This window comes from Hyalella azteca, unplaced genomic scaffold (genome assembly GCF_000764305.2).
Source record: "Hyalella azteca isolate HAZT.00-mixed unplaced genomic scaffold, Hazt_2.0.2 contig12914, whole genome shotgun sequence".
Classification (NCBI taxonomy): Eukaryota; Metazoa; Arthropoda; class Malacostraca; order Amphipoda; family Hyalellidae; genus Hyalella; species Hyalella azteca.
The window spans coordinates 22452-45602 of NW_025942855.1; the positions used below are offsets into that span (position 1 = coordinate 22452).

The 23151-nt window shown below is 42.6% G+C and overlaps 2 protein-coding genes across 2 annotated transcripts in view; both read right to left on the reverse strand.

The window, feature by feature from the left end:
• Positions 1–2174: 2174 nt before the first annotated feature.
• LOC108665199 (histone H1-delta) lies at positions 2175–3019 on the reverse strand. The gene has a single exon (XM_018151932.2). The coding sequence runs from the start codon at positions 2939–2941 to the stop codon at positions 2423–2425; it is 519 nt and encodes a 172-aa protein (XP_018007421.1). The 5' UTR covers positions 2942–3019; the 3' UTR covers positions 2175–2422.
• A 15636-nt stretch (positions 3020–18655) lies between these two features.
• Positions 18656–23151, reverse strand: part of LOC108665193 (nuclear pore complex protein Nup133) — a 23547-nt gene continuing 19051 nt past the window's right edge. The window contains exons 18-24 of the mRNA XM_018151926.2: positions 22892–23025; positions 22297–22426; positions 21904–22016; positions 21275–21420; positions 20664–20802; positions 19557–19782; positions 18656–19040 (exon numbers count right to left, since the gene is read on the reverse strand). Of these exons, the coding sequence (XP_018007415.2) occupies positions 18904–19040; positions 19557–19782; positions 20664–20802; positions 21275–21420; positions 21904–22016; positions 22297–22426; positions 22892–23025 (1025 nt within the window). The 3' untranslated portion in view covers positions 18656–18903. The remainder of the gene's footprint in view (positions 19041–19556; positions 19783–20663; positions 20803–21274; positions 21421–21903; positions 22017–22296; positions 22427–22891; positions 23026–23151) is intronic.

The window sequence follows — 23151 nt, forward strand, 5'->3', positions numbered from 1 at the left end:
CACCCAGCAGTTGCAACACACCCAGCAGTTGCAACACACCCAGCAGTTGCAACACACCCAGCAGTTGCAACACACCCAACAGTTGCAACACACCCTGCAGTTGCAACACACCCTGCAGTTACAATACAAAAACTTGCCCAAACTCTACGTCATTTGCCCGCCGACTTCTAAGAATAAACGCTTATATTTAAAACCATACTAAACATAAGAAAAGGAACATTCTTCTTAATGTTGATTTCTGAAAAATCCGCGGTGTATTTAATTAACCTGATATATTCTATTTGGTGTATCTAATTAATTTAATTAACCTTAATAAGCCGGTTAATCCTTGCTAATTAATGACAATCTTTTGTTGCTAGTTAGTGACAATCTTAAGACCAGGCGAAGTGATTGCTTTGGTTGCGATGCTCACTTGAAGATACCATATCGCAGCCTGAAGCAGATAACGCGACTCACGTACGTCGTAAGTTGTGTGGTTGTCGTAAATAGCACCACACTCCGTACCTGCACCACACTGCACCACACTCCGTACCTGCATCACACTCCGTACCTGCACCACACACCCCGTACCTGCACTACACACCCCGTACCTGCACCACACACTCCGTACTTGCATCATACTCCGTACCTGCACCACACACTCCGTACTTGCATCATACTCCGTACCTGCACCACACACTCCGTACCTGCACCATACTCCGTACCTGCACCATACCACTTATCTGCACCACACACCCCGTACCTGCACTACACACTCCGTACCTGCACCACACACCCCGTACCTGCACTACACACCCCGTACCAGCACTACACACCTCGTGCCTGCACCACACACCCCGTACCAGCACTACACACCTCGTGCCTGCACTACACCTGTCTCTTATACACATCTAGATGTGTATAAGAGACAGGTCAAGGGACNCACACCTCGTGCCTGCACTACACGCCCCGTACCTGCACTACACACCCCGTACCAGTACTACACACCCCGTACCTGGACCACACACCCGTACCTGCACCACACACCCCGTACCTGCACCACACACTCCATGCCTGCACCATTCACTCCATACCTGCACCACATCCTGTATCAACAATTGCGTGTTCAACTGCCACATCACAACTTCCGTCAATTGTTTCGTTTCAACGCCACACCCGACGGAAAACGTTGAGCCACACCATCGCAGTCGTTCATTTTTAATGCACGGCCTACTTACCATTCATCACCATTACTATGAAGCTACGTGAACAGCATTACTATGAACAGATACCATCATCGTCCTTTTATACCGGGATTATCGTCCATATTTCAAGAGGCAATTGGTCGAGACTAACTAGCACTAGCGCTACCGTTTGTTCAGCCCACGCGGTGTTACACGTAACTAAGTCGCCACATAAACTACGCCTTGCTTAGACCGTATATGGCGACCGCAATCCGTACCAGTATCGCACGGTAGGATCTTGCTTCAAAGATTGGTTTTTCTTAATTTCAGGACTCATTTCGTGATGCATTAGTCAAGCTGCGAATAGACAAGTTTCATGATTTACGAGTCCCCATTATAAGCTCAAAATTTGAATGCATTTATTGTAGAAAGTTACTTTCACTGTAATAATAAATCTCGTGATGTCTCGACTATTTCAACGGGGGGACTGTCGGGTGGCATCTATTCCTGTCTTTCCCACGCCCACCCAATTTATAACCCTTCCTCCCGTCACGCTAGCGACCGCAACCTAATCACGGAACATCGTACCACGCATGGACTACCGCGTCGACACAGGCAATGGTGAAACTTCGTGTATTATTCCACAAATAGTAATTGCTTCTGACAACTAATCATCTCTTTAGTTCACTCGACCATAGATAGACCTCTTACTGAAACTAGATAAGGGCTGAACAGATTGTCAGACAACACTAGGTCACACTTGTTTAAAAGAACTCCGCTTCTCAATACTAAACCTCTATTTTAATTGTATTAGATTTCTCGATCAGTAGATCAATCTCAAAATTGTCCTCATAAATACGTATTGAATTTCTATGCCCGAGCAGAATACAATAGCAACGCTTTGATGAAATACTTGCACTTCAACTACAATTGCTACTAGTAAGATTAATTTCACATCGATTCAGAAGCTGTGTTCAAGAAGCTCGTCTAACACAAGGAGGAAAACACAAGTAATATTTTCAAAATCTTTACTAAAATAATCAGGTACATAGTATAAGCACTAATGCACATGTCCGTAGAACTTAGTCAGGCATTACAGCTTCACTGAATACACTAAATAGATTCCATTAAAGAAAAAAATGTTATAAACCGAGATAAACTTTGGTGAAACTATAAAACTACGATGAAACTTACTCCGCTCCTCATAATGAGTATTTACAAATGAATTCCTTTCAACCTTATCTTAAACAACAACAAAATTACTTCTTAGGCGTGACCTTCTTGGCAACAGGTTTCTTCGCCTTCTTAGCCTTGGGCTTCTTGGAGGCAGGAGACTTGGCGGCTTTCTTCACGGACTTCTTGGGGCTCTTCTTGACAGCAGGTTTCTCGGTGGTGGTCTTGGCCTTCTTGGGGGTCTTAACCTTCTTGGCAGCAGGAGCCTTCTTAGGACCGGCGGTTTTATCAGGGAGCTTGAAAGAGCCAGAAGCACCAGCCCCCTTGACCTGCTTAATAGTTCCCGCCGCAACTCCTCGCTTGAGCGCCACACGCACGTGCGAGCCGACAGCCTTCTCGTCGAGCTTGTATGTCGTCACGATGTACTTCTTGATTGCCTGACCAGAAGATCCTTTGCGATCCTTCAGTGCTTCGATGGCAGCCGCGATCATCTCGGTGTATTTAGGATGCGTGGCAGCTTTCTTGGCGGCGGCAGGCTTCTTAGCCTTAGCGGCTTTCTTCACAGGTGCAGAAGTAGAAGCAACGGGAGCAGCGGCGTCAGCCATGGCGAATTTTAGGCTTTGTAAGGAACTGCGTGACGATGTTCAATGCGCGAGGTCAGGATGTGTTCTAAACTCGCTGCAGAGTCGCGTCAGTTCTAATCGAAACGGTCCGACGTGAAAGTAAACAGCCACTGCAGCGCGCCAACCGAGTCGACTTTGTCGCGGCAACTGGCAGATTTGTGTTTTCTTGATCTCTTTGATAGCAATTTTCTCTTACTTTTTGAACAAGTAAAGAGCGTTTCTAGCAATAAATATGATGAAAAAGAGTTTCTACAGTCATTGGTTGTGGTATTTTTCCGATATTTAGAGTAACAAAGGAGATAAATGGGTATCTAGGAGAAGATCCCGTTGAAGTGATCACTATTGTGGGTCGGTTTTTCTATTTTAATTAATATCTATACATTTTTATGGCCATAAGCTATCATCAAATGAAAATTTGACAATTTTCCTACAGAATAGGCGGTACAAAAATTCAAATATCGTTCAATGAGTTCCTGAAATGAGCGTCAAAGTTGGGCGTGGTAACACACTTTTAGACTCGCCGAATGTGTCGATGCAGCCAAGCAATTTAAATATTTCAAATATTCGCTGGAATATTATTAAAATCCGCCGTTTTTCTCTTAAAGCTTTATTAATCCAATTACCTTGATTCAAAAAATATATGAAAACGTGTCATATTCATGCTAAAATGAGGTCATAACAGATGAGGAGAGACGTGGCGAAAGAGCTCAATCGCTCCCTCAGCCATTGGCGTCCAAAACTGAAACAGTTTAGTTTATTTTTAATATTATTGAAGCGAAAAATACTTTATTTATTCTATAAATTATAGCCAACAACTAACTTTTGAGAAGTGATACGCCTGGAAATTTTACTTGAATAATTCAAGTTTTAGAAAAATTGAACGTCGTCGTACGTGGCAGGTGAAACGCTGCGTTAGAAATGTGCTCCCAGAGTTAGGACAAACTTTCAGATTGCGTTTAGTTTCCTTTGGGTAGAAGTTACTTGCAATTATATTTAAGTAGATATTACTTGGTGTACTTGGTTGGAAGGTTTCTGCTCTAACTTTCATTGCTGCGATTATTACACGACTAACTCACGATATTTCGGAACGCGAATTAGAGGTTCTGTGCTAACCAGGTTTTAGTTGCAGTAAAAATGGTCGGTCAACATTTATAATTATTGAAAACTGCGCCTAAAATAAACGATTTGAAAATTTACGAACAAACGTGACGATAGATAGTATAAACGATAGAATAAATGTGATCATCATTAGTCATCGTCTCACAATAAATGATGGATAATCTGAACTGTTACTTATACGATAATAGTAAAATGAGTAACTAGCGCTGAGGGAACATGAGTAACTAGCGCCGAGTGAACATGAGTAACTAGAGCTGAGTGAACATGAGTAACTAGCGCTGAGTGAACATGAGTAACTAGCGCTGAGTGAACATGAGTAACTGGCATTGAGTGAACATGAGTAACTAGCGCTGATTAACATGAGTAACTAGCGCTGAGTGAATAAGAGTAACTAGCGCTGAGTGAACATGAGTAACTAGCGCTGAGTGAACATGAGTAGAGTAACTAGCGCTGGGTGAACATGAGTAACTAGCGCTGAGTGAACATGAGTAACTAGCGCTGAGTGAACATGAGTAACTGGCGCTGGGTGAACATGAGTAACTAGCGCTGAGGGAACATGAGTAACTGGCGCTGGGTGAACATGAGTAACTAGTGCTGTCATTCCAGCGTTTTATCACCACCGTAACTCTTAATACTTATGAATACTGATAAGTTAATATATAAAATAACATATAATATATAGTTATTATGTAATGTATATTTAATATAAGCTTTGAAAACATTACTGCGATGGCGATGTCAGCAGGAAGGTGCGACTTGACTCCGTCGAATTACACTAAATGGACCATGAGAAAAAAAATGTGAATGAAATACTATAAAGACAGCTCTAATGATGATGTGCAAAAAAAACGAAGTGTTCAGAAGCAAATAATAAGCACAATTGTCAATAATTATTACGACAGATGTTAGTAGTACAATAAGTATGATGAAAGTGTGAGATTTTTATGAAGGAATCGAAAGACAGGAGCGCAGCCTATTGCAGCTTGTTGCAGTGAGTTTCGTTCACATCTACTTCGTCCGACACTCCCGCTCCTCTGATCGATATATTGCGCTCTATAGCAAAAAGCCATCATTACATTAACAGAAAAACGGAATATTTCACCGTCAAAAATACGATAATGAGGTAAAATAGCTCTTTTTGACACCATATTCGTTTTTCATTTATCTCAAATGTTAGGTTTCACGAAGTATCGCCCTATCCCTGAGCGAAACAATAAAAATTGGCCCCATGCAATAAAATTTGGCGGGAAAAACGGCAGCCAACAACTGCGAACCCCTTGACTCCTGTACCGTGACCGTATGTACGGTTCCCATAGCGGGTACCGTGACCGTAGGTACGGTTCCCATAGCGGGTATCGTGATCGTAAGTAGGGTTCATATCGTGAGTATCGTGACCGTAAGTAGGGTTCATAACGTGGGTACCGTGACCATAAGTAGGGTTCATATCGTGGGTACCGTGACCGTAGGTACGGTTCCTTTGGCGGGTACTGTGACCGTAAGTAGGGTTCATATCGTGGGTATCGTGACCGTAAGTGGGGTTCATATCGTGGATATCATGCCCGTAAGTAGGGTTCACATCGTGGGTACCGCGACCGTAAGTCGGGTTCATATCGTAGGTACCGTGACCGTAGGGCGGGTACTGTGACCGTAAGTAGGGTTCATATAGTGGGTATCGTGACCGTAAGTAGGGTTCATATCGTGACCGTGAGTAGGGTTCAAATACGCTCAGTTTTACACTACAATTTGTCTGCGTAGTTTTAAGTCGGAATGAAATCGTTGCAAATTTCAGAGCGTCCACTCGGTGCCGACTGATCTGTGTAGTTTGCTCAGTTTTGCGCGATCTCGCCATGGAAGAGGCAGTATTTTGGTCAATTTAGGCAGTATGCCTTGTTAAAAAAGATTGGCTCATTTAGGAAATGCGAGAATCAAAATACCATAGAGATGGCTTGGAGATGTCATCTTCACCAGCTCCAGATGGAATCGATTAATTAATTTTTTCCCAATTATTTACGTTAAAAACTCAAATTATTAATATTTTACAACTGTTCTCTGTTTGGGCTTTCATCGATTTCTTCGAATTTCGCTACTAAGCTCTCATTTGTTTCCACATTTCTTTCTCTGTTACTATAGTCCTTGGATTTTATTCGCTAAATGCAAGGAAAACATTCGTATAGACTATAGAACATTAAATTCCCGAGAACATTAACGAAGTCCGCCATTGTCGCCAGAATCATCGAAACTGAGCACAAATAGAATAGGAAAACCGTACTACCGTCTACATTCTACACGTTCCGACTAATCGGCGTAATTCATCGAAATCTATGCTCTGTAGCTCACATATCGCTGCAAGTCTGCAACTGTGTAGTTTTCCCGCCGGCTTCAAAACTGCGCAGTTTTCCCGTCTATGCGCAACGTTTTATCTGCAACGATTAGAACTGCGCAGACAAATCGTTGTGTAAAACTGAGCGTGTGGACCGGCGGGAATTTATTGCTCTGTACGAAAGTTTTTCTTGCAGTTGGTGAGTAAAATCCAAGAACTATAGTAACAGGGGGCAAAAAAGCAGGCGACATACGAGAGCTTAAAAATTCAAAGAAATCAATGAAAGCAAAACAGAGAAACAGCTGTAAAAAATTTAGAATTTGAAGAGTATTTACCGTAAATAATTGGTAAAAAATTAATGAATCGATTCCATCTAGAGCTAGAGAAGATGACATCTACATCTACAAACTATCTCTCTAGTATATTGATTCCCCGCATTTCCTAAATGATCCAATCTTTTTTTTTAACTGGGCACACTGCCAAAATTGACCGAAATACTGCCTCCTCCATGGTGAGGTCGCGTAAAATTGAGCAAACTACACAGATCAGTCGGCACCGCGTGGACGCTCTAAAAACTGCAACGACTTCGTTCCGACGACAAAAATTGCAACGACTTCATACCGACTTGAGACTGAGCAGAGAAATCGTGTAAAACTGAGCTTGTGGACCGGCCTTTAGGTACGGTTCTTATCGTGGTTCTTCTCCGCCAGCGTGATGGTGTCTATGACGATGTGTGTTAATTTGGAACCAGCTATACTCAAACGTGATGAAAACAACTGCGTCCATGAGCAGCATGGGCCGCTGTGTAATTATTTGTACAGTGGTGTAGGTGGGGGACCTAGTGCAACTCAGAACTTACCCACGCATGCGCGAGGCATCAACGGATGGAGTGGATCTGGCGAGCATTTTGGACGATAGAAGCAGCGCCATTACACTATTCGGAGCCCTCGTGCTCCCCAATCTTGAGTATTGCAGCTGCCAGCTTTAGGCGCCGCTCAAGGCGGGTGCGGTGAGAAAACTGGAGGCAGTGCAGCAGGCCTTCACGTACAGGGTAAGCGGTGATGTGAAATTTGCCGATAAATTTCAGTGTATAGTGTTAGAAACATGCTGGTTTTAATGTTTGCACGTCTTCTCTTTTCAGGTGATAATTTAGTTGAATAAAGCTACATTCCAGCCAAACTTTGAGACCTACAAGACTTTTAAGTTCATTTCAAGCGGTATGAGGGAGCTAGAGCTGAACTACTGGGAGAAATAGACGGAACACGTTCAACGTTACATCCGGGACCCGAGGGCGGGGTGACCTGCCTAGCGACGACTCGGAGACGGAGGACGACGAAGGCGACGCATCAGCGTGACCGGGGACTATAGGCCGGAAGTCCCAAACTCATCATAAGGTACGAGGTGTGTAGTGCAGGTACGAGGTGTGTAGTGCAGGTATACGGGGTGTGTGGTGCAGGTACGGGGTGTGTGGTGCAGGTACGGGGTGTGTGGTGCAGGTACGGGGTGTGTAGTGCAGGTACGGGGCGTGTAGTGCAGGCACGAGGTGTGTAGTGCGGGTACGGGGTGTGTGGTGCAGGTACGGGGTGTGTGGTGCAGGTACGGGGTGTACGGTGCAGGTACGGGGTGTGTGGTGCAGGTACGGGGTGTGTGGTGGTAAGTAACTACGTCTATTATTTCACAAATGGTCATTACTTCTGACGGACGACTAACCATAACTGTAGTCCAGGCAACACTAGGCCTCATTGAAGCTAGGTGTGGGCTCCTCAGATTGTCATATAACACTTCGTATCACTTTCTAATAACTGTTTCTCAATGAAAATAAGGCCTCTACTGTGATCTGGATTTTAACCAATATCTAGAATTGAGTGAGCAAATTTGTCTTGAAAATTAATTTCTTCAACTTTTACCTAACATATTAAATTTGGAAGTCTATTCATCAAGACCAATTTCAAGTTATACATCGAGTTCAAAAGCCGTGATCGAGAAGCTTGCTAAACGCAGGGAGGAAAACAGGAGACATATTCAAAAATCTTTACTAAAATAAGCAGGTACATAGTACAAGCACTAATGCACAGTCTATAGAACTTAGGCATTACAGCTTTACTGAAAACACTAAATAGATTCTATTAAAAATGTTATAAACCGAGATAAACTTTGGTGAAACGATCAAACTGCGATGAAACTTACTCCGCTCCACATCTTGAGTATTTACAAATGAAGTCCTTTCAACCAAATCTTCAACAACAAAAAAATTACTTCTTAGGCGTGACCTTCTTGGCAACAGGTTTCTTCGACTTGGCGGCTTTCTTCACAGACTTCTTGGAGCTCTTCTTCACAGCGGGCTTCTCGGTCCACATGGTCTTGGCCTTCTTGGGGGTCTTAACCTTCTTGGCAGCAGGAGCCTTCTTAGGACCGGCGGTTTTATCAGGGAGCTTGAAAGAGCCTGAAGCACCAGTCCCCTTGACCTGCTTAATAGTTCCCGCCGCAACTCCTCGCTTGAGCGCCACACGCACGTGCGAGCCGACAGCCTTCTCGTCGAGCTTGTATGTCGAGGCTTTCTTCACAGGTGCAGAAGTACAGGGATGAAATTGCAGTTCTTTGTGGAGTATTCGTACTACACTGCTATTAGAAATCCCCAGTATAGCTGCGTGTTTACGTGCTGAAAGGTGTGGGGAACGCAGAAACGCCTTTCTAACTCTCTCAACGTTTTCGGGTGTTGTGACAGTCCGTTGACCTCCAGACCCACTTGCCCTTACACTTCCACTTGCCCTAAATGTGTTCACCCACGTAACAATTGATTTCCGATCAGGAACTCTACCTGAAGGACGAATACGGAACCGAGTACGGAATGCTCGTTGAGTAGCAATAGTGGAACTGCCATTAGAAAAGTACGCCTCGACAGCAAACGCACGCTGCTCTTTTGTCCAATGCATGGTGGCAACTGATTATAGGAGGGACACAAAATTTTATAACCTTGCCTTTCATATGAAATACTCCCCGCCTTTTAACTACAACATCAGGCTGCTTGCTGCGAAATATGAACAGGAAGTTTCTGTAGATCAACCTGTAGAAGCAACGACTGCCATGGCACTTATGAGGCTTTAGAAGGAACTGCGTGACGACATTCACAACGTGAGTTCAAGATGAGTTCTGAATTGGCTGCAGAGTCGCATGAGCTCCAATCCAAACGGTCCGACGTGAAAGTGAACAGCAACTGTTGCGCGCCAACCGGGTCGACATGGTCGCGGCAAATGGCAGGTTGGTGCTTTCTTGATCTCTTTGATAGCAATTTTCAGTTACTCTAGAACAAGTAAAGAGCGTTTATAGCATTAAATCTTATTAAAAATAATTGCTACATTCATGGGATGTAGTATTTTCCCGATATTTATAGTAAAGAAGCGACAATATAAGAGAAGATCGCGTCGTTGTGGTCACTATTAAGGTCGGTTTTTCCATTTTAAACTAATATTTTTTTATTTTTATGGCCTCAAGCTATCATCAAATGATAGTCTGAAATTTTTTCTACAAAGTAAACTGTAAAAAAATTTAAATATCGTTCAATGAGTTCCTGAAATGAGCGTCAAAGTTGTGCAAGATAAAACACTTTTCGATTCGCCGCAGGTGCCGATGCAGCCAAGCAATTTAAAAATCTTCAAATAATCGATAAAATACTAATACAATTTACCGTTTTTTTCTGAAAGCTTTATTAATGCAATTACCTTGATCCAGAAATTACATTAAAACATGTCTTATTCATGCTAAAATGGGGTGCATGACTGATGAGGAGGGACGTGGCGTGGTCCCTCTGCCATATAAGCGTCCAAAACTGAAAAAGTTTGGTTTAATTAAAATTTTATTGAAGCGATGAATACTTTATTTATTCCATAACTCATAATCAACAATTAACTTTTGAGAAGCGATACGCCTGGAAATTTAACTTGACTAATTCAAGTTTAAGCCCCGTCCACACGCTCAAACTTATCGTCAGTCTTGCATGTAATACCAAAGTTTGACCGACAAGACGGAAGACTGACGAGCGTCTACACACTATTCAAACTTTCCTTCAGTCTTCACTCCAGGCATATTCTGAAGGTGATCTGAACTCTCCTTCAGTAGCTCCATATGCTGAAGGTGAGACGAACTCTCCTTCAGTAGCTCCATATGCTGAAGGTGAGACGAACTCTCCTTCAGTAGCTCCATATGTTGAAGGTGATCTGAACTCTCATTCAGTAGCTCCATATGCTGAAGGTGAGACGAACTCTCCTTTAGTAGCTCCATATGCTGAAGGTGAGACGAACTCTCCTTCAGTAGCTCCATATACTGAAGGTGATATGAACTCTCCCTCAGTGGCTCCATATGAACCCTGATCAGCACGTTAATAATTTATTGCGGCAGGTAATTAAAACTATGTATTAAGCGAGATATGGCAGATGCATGCAGCAAGCTCCATCATATTTAAATATGCATGCAGTCACTTTTTGCTGTTGCATAGTTGCTTCTATAGCAGTGTTGTGATGAGTGTGATGCCTGAGTCAGGGTGATGTGATGAGTGTGGTGCCTGAGTCAGGGCGATGTGATGAGTGTGATGCCTGAGTCAGGGCGATGTGATGAGTGTGATGCCCATTAGGAATGCTAACGATGTAATAAGATTGTATGAATTTATCGTATATGAATTATGTGGTGCTGATGATGTTGCTGGCAATGGTGATAATGACGATATCAATAATGATGATGCGGATGATGAAAGAAAGAGAAGAGGGAGGTAATTGACACCCATGCGTCGTCACCATCCAAATAATATACAAACTATACAGCATGTAAATATAAAATATACAAACTATACAGCATTTAAATAAAAAGTATACAAACTATACAGCATTTAAATATAAAATATACAAACTATACAGCATTTAAATAAAAAGTACGTATACAAACCATACAGCATTTAAATAGAAAATGCACAAACTATACAGCATTTAAATAGAAAAGAAACAAGAAAATGCGCGTATAAAAAAGTGGGACGCGCAGCATCATTTTTCTCAGTGTGCTGCCGTCAGCCCTGAATTTGGCCTTCAACTTCAGAGTCCGGAGAAACTTCAGAGTTCAGCGACCAACTTCAGGGCCTCAGAANTGACGCTCGACACGGTGACGTCAATGCCTGCTGACGCTCGACACGGTGACGTCACTGCCTGCTGACGCTCGATGCGGTGACGTCACTCAGTGGATGACGTCACTCCCCAGCGAGGCCACTCATCCCCCTCCCTTTACCCTCCCCCTCCCCCTGCCTCCCCTCCCCCACAGTTCCAGTTTTTCTTCGCAATTCCCGAAACCTGCTCCCCACGCGGGGGAAATTCCCGCACGTGTCCCCCTTCCTCCCCAGATATATACATGGCGGATGAATTCGCGGTAAAATAATACGGGAAATATAATATATTGTTCCGGAAATAATGCAATATCACCAGTTGAGTTTAGCCACAAAATTTGGAGCTCCGTTTATTATTTTTTTAACAGGCGGAGCTTCTGAAGTCACGATTATGCGACAATAAATAAATAATAGTAGCCATTATACTATTATTAATTTAAATAATAATAACAATAATAATAAAAAACTATGCGTTTTAGACCACTTTATATCATACAAATAATCGAGAGTAATTAGATACATGTAATCGTTATAATTAAGACTAATAATTATAATTGTTATATGACTAAATTTTTTTGCGTTAGATGAATATAGTGCGATAACATAACGACTGATGAGCACGACTGATTAGCACCGTGTCTCAATATTCTTAACGCACGTGTCTCAATATTCTTAACGCACGTGTCTCAATATTCTTAACGCACGTGTCTCAATATTCTCAACGCACGTGTCTCAATATTCTTACGCACGTGTCTCAATATTCTTAACGCACGTGTCTCAATATTCTTAACGCACGTGTCTCAACATTCTTAACGCACGTGTCTCAATATTCTTACGCACGTGTCTCAATATTCTTAACGCACGTGTCTCAATATTCTTAACGCACGTGTCTCAACATTCTTAACGCACGTGTCTCAATATTCTCAACGCACGCGTCTCAATATTCTTAACGCACGTGTCTCAATATTCTTAACGCACGTGTCTCAATATTCCACCATAATAATAATATGATAATATTATCCATGATAATTGATAATATGTGATATGTTGTCCGTTACTATAGACGACAAATTCAACATGCATAGCGGCGCGACGTTGCGTCATGTGGTGCAACGTCAAGTGACGTTACTGCTGCACAAATAAAACGTTGTGAAATCGGACGAAGCAGTTCTGTAAATATGTTTTTATGCTCGTTTAGTAAGTTATTTTAGTATTATATTGAAAATTTGTATGATGGGAAGATTCTTTATTATATTTATTATCTATTATTATTATCTACAGCACGTAGTGGCAAACTGGTCCTACAGTATATAAGCACTCAAGACCGCGCACTAAATATAGTTATAAAATTAAGAGTTTGATAAACTGATGGAATAATTGATCGATCAATTTGTTTAGAGTCAATAATTACAGAGCGAAAATAAGTTAGTGAACAAATAACACGAATTACTGATAGCAAACGACATAAACACGATTATAATATATAGACCATTAGTAGGATTAGAATGATTATGATTAGAATGATTATGATTGGAATGATTATATGATTAGAATTAACAGGGATGTTGGACACAATGAATGATGAACATAATGGACATGAATAATATGATGGACATGATGGGAATGATTACATGACAAACATGACAGACATGACACCTGCGCACAACACCAGCATGCTGCAGGTGTTGTGCGCAGGTCTACGCATTGTTGCTGATGACGTCACGAGCCTTCAGTGAATGAAGCGTGCAGGTGATATAACAGGTGTTAGTACAGCTTAACATCTGCTTACTGTGCAGGGTTCAGTAGAGCACTTCAGTGCAGGGTTCAGTAGAGCACTTCAGTGCAGGGTTCAGTAGAGCACTTCAGAGCAGGGTTCAGTAGAGCACTTCAGTGCAGGGTTCAGTAGAGCACTTCAGTGCAGGGTTCAGTAGAACACTTCAGCGCAGGGTTCAGTAGAGCACTTCAGAGCAGGGTTCAGTAGAGCACTTCAAGAGCACTTCAGTGCAGGGTTCAGTAGAGCACTTCAGTGCAGGGTTCAGTAGAGCACTTCAGTGCCGGGTTCAGTTGAGCACTTCAGTGCAGGGTTCAGTAGAGCACTTCAGTGCAGGGTTCAGTAGAGCACTTCAGTGGAGGGTTCAGTAGAGCACTTCAGTGCAGGGTTCAGTAGAGCACTTCAGTGCAGGGTTCAGTAGAGCACTTCAGTGCAGGGTTCAGTAAAGTACTTCAGAGCAGGGTTCAGTAGAACACTTCAGCGCAGGGTTCAGTTCATTCACTCAGTGAATGTACCTCGTCGTGCAGCTGCCCATCTTGTTTGCCCAACAAGAGGCTCTGATGCCCACCCTCTTATTGTGGGCACCGGGGGGCACAATAGTGGGGGTGAGGGAAGAGGGGGTTAGGGTTTGGGGGGCTACAGTGTGTTGGGAGGGAGGGGTGTTTGGAATTGGCGGGAATTGCGTCATTGTGCGCCAGTGGCGGGAATTGCGCCATTGTGCGCCAGTGGCGGGAATTGCGCCATTGTGCGCCAGTGGCGGGAATGGCGCCATTGTGCGCCAGTGGCGGGAATAACGCCAGTGGCGGGAATGGCGCCATTGTGCGCCAGTGGCGGGAATTGTGCCATTGTGCGCCAGTGGCGGGAATTGTGCCATTGTGCGCAAGTGGCGGGAATAACGCCAGTGGCGGGAATTGCGTCACAGTTTTTGTCCCGCCAGTTGTCGATATTTACAGCGTCCGTGCCAGGGTTTGATGTTCTGTCCCACCGGACATCAAAAGTTGAAATAAAGTTGATTAGCAGCATGTTGCTTCAACAATATCGACCCGAAAGTAATCAACTTTATTTCAAGGTATTTCCAGGGTAGGATTCCTGTGCGTAGGGATTGGTTTGCTTATAATTGGTTCTTATGCAAAGGACGTTAAAGAAAAACAAAGGAGGTTTTCTTTGTATAAACGATGTTTAATAAATTTATTTTATTTACTTTACTACTCTGCCCTTTGCCTGTAAATTAAGGTTTTTAACTTCTGTATTTTTCATTTGATCCAAACTTTATTAATTTTCTGATTGTATTTGTGTTCTTGATCGAACTGACGATGAATGGAGCTGGTCTCCGAAACGTTTTCTATAGAGTTATGCTGAATTTTTGTGGAGTTTTCTTTTTCTTGGTGGAGCTTTTAGTTTTTAACGCATTTTCTCATTGATGAAAAAAATGCACTATTGTGCTCGCCATGTCCGTCTGTCTGTCCGTCCGTGACTTCACGTTTTCGTCGACGAGAAAATACGCTCTCTGTCACTCACTGCAGTGAGTACTGAGTTATATATTTTTTAGTTTCTTTGTGCATGGTTTTTTTAGTTTTTTTAGTTTCTTTGTGGAGTTTTTAGCTTTTTTCTAGTTTCTTTGTGGATCCTTTAAATTTCTAATTTAATTTCATCGTTGGACGCCTGATGCAAGCTATAGGCGCGGTCATTGCAAGAGCGCAAACTCAGACATTATGAAGGAAACTAATTTCTGAAGAAATCCGGCTGTAAAAACGGACTGGGAACAAAGATGTGCTCAGTGAATAACTTCAATGGGAAGAAAAGCGTGCGAACTGAAACGGGGGGACTTGTATAGCCGGTCTACACAGCTGCCCGGTCTCTTTTTTGCCTTCGTCGCCATCTTTAGAAATTCTTCTATTCGGTTGTCGTGTTAATTCTATTCTGAGTATTCTAGTCTTTTTATTCAGAATATTCTAATTTTTTTTTTCAGAATACTCTAATCTATTAATTCTGAGTATTCTAGTCTTTTTATTCAGAGTATTCTAATCAAATCTTCTTGGTCATTTCTTGGTTGCAGCAGACACGTTTTTCAATTTTCATTCATGTTATAAATTCAATTGTTTTTCAATTTTCATTTATGTTATATCATTCAATTCTGATTTATGCTATTATTTTATTTTCGATTTATTTCTAATTTACATTATTATTTCTTTATTTATTCCAATTCTATTATTTAATTTATTATTCTATTTTAGTGCTCAGGTCTTCGACTCGTGCAATTAAACTTTTACGAATTAGATATTTTATAAAAGCTTAGTGCTGACAACTTCTCGGTATGAATTAAGGGGCTCATTATTCATTATCATTAATTATTATTTCATTATTATATCATTATTTCTTTATAGAATAAAATTACTTCTTCGTGAAATGTTGAGCCTGCGGCCAATAATATAAAGCCTATACGCTTCGAGGATATTAAAAAATGAAGCTTTTTTAACGAATAATTCCTTCCAAGAATAGAATTCTGTATGAAGATTGCATACACTCATAGAAATCATTGAGACTTTGTCCAAATGACTATGCACTTTTGCTCTGTTTGAGTGTGTCATTTTGACTCAGTTTAGCCCGCGCCCGCGCCCGCTCTTTACTATATATTTATGGATGTGAGTAAGAAATTTTTTCACTCTTAGGACAATATATAACCCATTCATCTATTTGAGCGTATACATTGTTACAAGTCATAGGTGTAATTGTTGATATAATTCTACATAGCTCATTTCAATTAATTTACGTTATCTGATAACATTTATACTTCCGAAGCTTGGCTATCTTACACAGTGGTATACATGTATATACCCTCGGTGTGTACTTTACATATATACATTAAAATTAGATAACTTATCTCGCTAAACCTAAAGACTAATTCGTTAACTTAAAGCCACTAAATAATCAGTACCATCCTAAACACTAACCGTGGAACTAATAAAAATCTGATGAGTTTAAATAATAAAATTTATACTCCGACAACCCTCTTTACTAATTGCTACTTTTTCATCCAAAATATTTTTAATTCTACTAAATATACTAACAATCGTTCTAGACGATGCGTAAGCATGAAAAAGAATATTACTAATAATGGATTTTTGCAAATATCTGTTGAAGTTCAGCGATTATTGGTCTTCGTTTTAGGATAAAATGAAAATTATGTTCGTCTTTCCTTCATTTTTAGAAGATAATCTAAAATCAGAATTTGTAATGGTTTTGAGCTCGAGTCCTGATTTCCAGCCCCATGTCTCCCCATGTCCAGCCCCATGTCTCCCCATGTCCAGCCTCATGTCTCCCCATGTCCAGCCTCATGTCTCCGCATGTCCAGCCTCATGTCTCCTCATGTCCAGCCTCATGTCTCCTCATGTCCTGCCTCATGTCTCCTCATGTCCAGCCTCATGTCTCCTCATGTCCAGCCTCATGTCTCCTCATGTCCAGCCTCATGTCTCCTCATGTCCAGCCTCATGCCTCCTCATGTCCAGCCTCATGTCTCCTCATGTCCAGCCTCATGGCCTCCATATGTACACACAATGCAGTGATGCAAGCGCCCCCGCAACTCATACAAAGCTCTGAATTTATTCACATATTGTCATTCATGACGCGCCCCTGCAACTCATACAAAGCTCTGAATTTATTCATGTATTGTCATTCATGACGCGCGTCGCGTCGGCCACGTGCAGGATTTGCTCTCAACTTTCAAAGGACTTCAGGAGCGAACAATAAGGACGCCTGTCATCCTGCTGCCCTTATATGGCGGCAGGACGAATAAAATTTGAATTATGATGAGCGTTTTGCACATTAAATTCAGTGTGCTGATTTGATAAGAGTTTGAAATGTCATTTCTAGTCTAATTATAGCCGTTTTTCATCAGTATTTTATTCATTATTATTTCTTCATAGTGAAAGGACGGACTAAATGGCGCACGTTGACGCTAAGAAATTATTCTTCAAAACGTACGTTATTTTGATATTAATTAAACAGATTAGCATGCCACACTAACTATCAGACATGTTGTGTATATTTATTATTCAAGAAATATATATTAAGTTATTGCCTATATTGATGATGTAAAGATTTGTATAAAATAATTTATTATACCAAAGCTGCAACTATTGATAGGCGCATGCCGTGCCTGTCACTGCACGCCATATGCAGTGCCTGTCACTGCACGCCATGCAGTGCCTGTCACTGCACGCCAGGCAGTGCCTGTCACTGCACGCCATGCAGTGCCTGTCACTGCACGCAGGGGCTCTACAGTAGCTAGATATTGTTGTTACAAATCGAATGATATGTGTCTCGACATTGTAGCATGTGATTTGCAAAAGTTATAAACATTTTCAGAGTGCCCCTTATTTGCCGTTTTCTATTAATTCCACGTTTTCTTTCATTTTTTTAAATTTACATGAACAAAAAGGTCTTAGATTTCTGTTTTACATATGTGTACCAAGTTTCAAAACGATCCGTCTGTAAACAAAAAAGTATTGTTATAGGGTAGCCGGTCCCCTTAAGTAAAATCTAAAGGCTTTAGCTATAAATGTAGCGGTAGCGCTGTAGCTTCAAAACCTCGTATCGCTACTTAAATATGTAGCGGGCGCTACCGCTACCGCTACATTGCCTTAAATGTAGAGCCGCTACCGCTACTGAAAATGTAGCGGCCGCTACATGTAGCGCGCTACTGCCCACCTCTGGTCATAGCATAGCATGCAGTGCTTGTCACTGCATCAATTCTTTCATGCAAATGAATGCAAATCCTCCATGAATAAGTCCTAGATTCAAAGCAACATGAAGAATAAATAATTCGTTGCGTATATCAAAGATTATGTTGTTCGGTCTAAGCTATAACGATGTTCTTCACGGCTGCTGCTGATTATGTGCTTATGGCGTGCCATCGCCTACACGTGATTGCAAGCTCTTTGCTGCTTTCCATTTTTAAATATAATTATTTGATAATTTGATTTTTTGACAATTTATTTATACGATAATTTGATTATTTTATAATTCAAATGTTTTATAATTTAATTATTTGTGTGGCATTACTGTTTAGTAGGAGCTTGGGTGTCGAACCAGCCGTGGTCGTAAAGTGCCCAGTCTTCTTTAGGTCTTTTCCACGCTAACTAATTTGAGTGTAGACTGTAGGAATTAATATAACAAACTGAATATAGTCACTAAGCTCCCACCAGTGAAATAATTGTTTATTAAAACTTCTTATTTAAATTTAGTTTATTACGACAGGTCTTTACTTGTATTTTTTTAGTCTCGATATTCGCATTTTCTTTCAAAAATCGCAAGGCAAAAATGGAATAAAGATAGTCAATGAAATTCAATTCATCTTTCTTTTATTATTAAGATGCAACACAAATATTTAATCACAGTTGTGAACACCTGAAGTAAAATGTAGTTCACAGTTCACGTCGTCAGCAGTTCACAGTTCACGGCGTCAGCAGTTCACAGTTCACGGCGTCAGCAGTTCACAGTTCACGGCGTCAGCAGTTCACAGTTCACGTCGTCAGCAGTTCACAGTTCACGCCGTCAGCAGTTCACAGTTCACGCCGTCAGCAGTTCACAGTTCACGCCGTCAGCAGTGTCAGCTTCTCATAGCCCGCCCGTACGAGGAAGCAGAAGCCCGCGTCGCGCGCCAGCGGCTGCAGGTCCTCCGCCGCCAGCAGGTCCTCTACAGGCACCAGCAGGTCACGCAGGTCGCAGCCTGCACCAAGTCACTTGTTACTAGACATTACTTAGCTACTAGTTACCAGGCCATTGTTACTGTCTAGTTGTTACTGCGGCAAGTTGACATTACAGTAGTTACCAGGCCACCATATTCTAGTTACCTCATAATTATCAAATTTGTTTATTCCATCAAATAATGAAACAATTCACACGAAGGAAAAATGTTGAGTACAATATTACTATTCGAAATAATTTTTACAAAATTGATGGTACGAAAAATATAAAATATACTCAATTTAAGAAAGAAAATGAGAGGGTTACACTCTACTCACTACTCTAGTGGCCACTCCCCACAGACCTACTAACCACTCCACTAATGAGAGTGGTCACTCTCACTGACCACTCTAGTGGCCACTCTACACGCTTACTAACCACTCCACTAGCCCTCCTATAATCCTATTGACCACTCTAGTGGCCACTCTACAGGCCTACTAACCACTGCACCAGCCCTCCTACTGCCCACTCAAGTAGCCACTCTTCTAGCCCCTCTCACCCTGCGAGTAGGCAAGTTCCACAGTCCTGAAGAGCAGAGTGCCGCTGATGGCGTCCAGAGGGGCGTCAGTGCTGAGGGAGTGCCACGAGTCCCTCAGGGCCGCCCTCACCCAGATGCTCAGCTTGAGGGCCTCGCACTCCTCCAGGCGCGGCACAAAAGACAGCAACTCCAGGGCCTTCTTGAAGTCCAGCTCCGTGGCGCACACGTTGTCCTCACTTGTGTACAGCTGCACGGTAACTGGTAACTGGTGACACTAGTACTGCTGCAGGGGTAACTGGTAACTGGTGACACTAGTACTGCTGCACGGGTAACTGGTAACTGGTGACACTAGTACTGCTGCACGGGTAACTGGTAACTGGTGACACTAGTACTGCTGCACGGGTAACTGGTAACTGGTGACACTAGTACTGCTGCACGGGTAACTGGTAACTGGTGACACTAGTACTGCTGCACGGGTAACTGGTAACTGGTGACACTAGTACTGCTGCACGGTAACAGGTAACTGGTGACACTAGTACTGCTGCATGGGTAACAGTTAACCAGTAACACAAATACTGCTGCATGGGTAACAGTTAACCAGTAACACAAATACTGCTGCATGGTTAACACCGGGAACACGAGTGGGGCTGCATATTTTGGGTGCAATGTACCAGCTAGTCGCCTCTGAAGACATTAATTATCACAAAATATTTATGGGGTCGACTAATCGACTCGACTATTCGCCCCGTGTATAAGCATCTACACTGAGGATCTAGAAAACGTTTATATATATAATTGCCATGTTGCCTTCAATGATGACGTGGTGAATCCTACATTTGCTGACCTCAATCATGTGTGTGGGGGTGAGACTGACCTCAATCATGTGTGCGGGGGTGAGAGTTGAGACTGACCTCAATCATGTGTACGGGGGTGAGAGTTGAGACTGACCTCAATCATGTGTGCGGGGGTGAGACTGACCTCAATCATGTGTACGGGGGTGAGACTGACCTCAATCATGTGTGCGGGGGTGAGACTGACCTCAATCATGTGTGCGGGGGTGAGACTGACCTCAATCATGTGTGGGGGGGTGAGACTGACCTCAATCATGTGTGTGGGGGTGAGGCTGACCTCAATCATGTGTGCGGGGGAGAGGACTCTCATGGTGTCGGGGGAGAGGTTGTGGGCAGCCAGCACCTGCTGGGGGAGCTGCTCCTGGTAGAGGATGAGTTCCTCCTCCGCCCTCAGGAGGTCAGGCTCGTCTTCCCCTCTGACAAATTTACGCAAGACTTTGCTATTTTGAAATATAAATATAGGATACATTGATATTTAATATAAATAAATAATAAAGTAATATATAATATGAATAAATGATACATATAAATAAAATAAATTAATACCTATATAATAACTTATAAATACGTATAAATATATAATATATGGCAACATGTAAACAAGGTAAGCATTCACTGAAAAGATCAAAGCCAAGATCATAAAATTCGTATAGCTGGCGCTCCTAATTCCAGTGCACTCATACAACAGGATACACAGGACATGAAGAATACAGCCATAGGATCTAGGATACGGCCATAGGACAGGATGCGCAGGACATGAAGAATACGGCCATAGGACAGGATACGCAGAAAAGGCAGGATACGACCATAGGATACGGCCATACAACAGGATGCGCAGGACAGGAAGGATACGGTCATAGGAGATAGGATACAGCTATAGGATCTCACACGTCATCCCTGGTGTGCCGTGCGTGGTCAGGTGTGGGCAGGTCCTGGTCAGTGCAGGGCTGCGTCACGTCCTCGTCGTCCTCGTCCTCCTGCGCGTCCTTAGCGCTCGCCACCATACCGCACAGCTTGCTCAGGCTCACCAGCGTCTGTACGCACCAGTGAGATAACATAAGATACTCTAACAATAAGTTACACTAACAAATAAATTATCATAAGATAAGATAAACTGACTAACAACTTGTAACAAGTTATCATAAGATAAGATGAACTAACAATAAGATAAACGAATAAATAAATTATCATAAGATAAGATAAACTAACTAACAAGACACAAGTTATCATAAGATAAGATAAACTGAGTAACAAGTTAGCTTATGATATGATAAACCAACTAATAAGTTATCATGAGATGAGTTAAAGATGAGTTAAACTAAGTAACAAGTTATCTTGATGGCCGTCATTTTTCTTTTCATTCATTAATTTTTTTAATACAAGACGCTAATCGCGGCACGTGCTGAGGAACCGTGAGGCCCAGGCCACGAGGTTATAACTGAACCGTGAGGCCCAGGCCACGAGGTTATAACTGAACCGTGAGGCCCAGGCCACGAGGTTATAACAAGACTCATAACCTTCTTCCTGGCGAGGTAGGCGGTCTCAGCGAGGGCCTGCTGCTTCAGGGACTCGTGGGCCGCGGCGAAGTCCCGGGACCCGAGCTGGTGCAGCCACTCCAGGCCCGCGTAGCCTGCACCAAACACGCCAACACTTCAGTATTCTAATTTAATTTTAATTTAATTTTTAATCATTCAAGTGTCATTGCATGAAACTTCTTGTGAAGACGAAATAAAATATAACATAATAAAACGCGAGACGGTAACACTTCAATAAACTTTACCGTGTTATTGATCCGGTAAAGCTTATCGACTTGGTACAGTAAGGTTTAATTCAAGTATTATAGCACATGAAACTTCCTGTCACGATGATATAAAATATAGAAAATAAAAAACAAAATAAAAGGAAGAGACCTTTAAGGAAGGTGGCAAGTTGTGCCGCCCACTCGCCGCCCTCGGGGCCGCTGCCCCCCCGCCCATAGCTCAGCAGGCGCCCCCGCTTGCCGGTCTCCAGGAACCAACGGAACACGAAGTCCGAGAAGCCCTGCCCGCACTCATACAAATTAATGCGAGATTTTGTCCAAATATTGATATGCTTTCGTACCCACTGCACGGAACGCTGATACGCTCATTTACCAGCCTAAACTGTGTCAGGATGACCCACACATCGGCAAAAAATCTCGAAAGGAATAGAACTTAGGTTTTGTTAATCAACATCTGAATTACGTACTTTCTTATATAGCTCCCTGTTTATCTTAATTAAATAAATTAAGTACCTTTACTTTAGCGCTAGTGGAAAACAAGTGCCCAGACAGTGTCAGTAACTAGTGCCCAGGCAGTACCAGTAACTAGTGCCCAGACAGTGCCAGTAACTAGTGCACAAACACTACCAGTAATTAGTGCCCAGACAGCGCCAGTAATTAGTGCCCAGACAGTGCCAGTAACTAGTGCCCAGACAGTACCAGTAACTAGTGCCCAGATAGTACTAGTAACTAGCAGCACTAGTGACCTGGTCGCTGAAGTGCTCCATGTACCCATGGAGGCGCTGGGTGTCCTCCATGGCGTCGCACACCTCCACCAGGACGCGGTAGTCGCAGTACTTCTCCGCCAGGGACAGCGCCTGCGGGTACTGCGCCCCCCGTACTGCACGGCGGGGGTTACAGGGGTCAGGGGGTCAGAGAGGGTCAGGGGGTGAGAGGGTGAGGGAAAGTCGGAGGAGGTCAGGTGTCAGAGAGGGTCGGGGTGAGGGGGTGAGGGAAAGTCGGAGGG

Coding starts and splice junctions, on each gene's coding strand:
- LOC108665199 (XM_018151932.2), bottom strand. CDS start 2,941: ATGGCTGACGCCGCTGCTCCCGTTGCTTCTACTTCTGCACCTGTGAAG.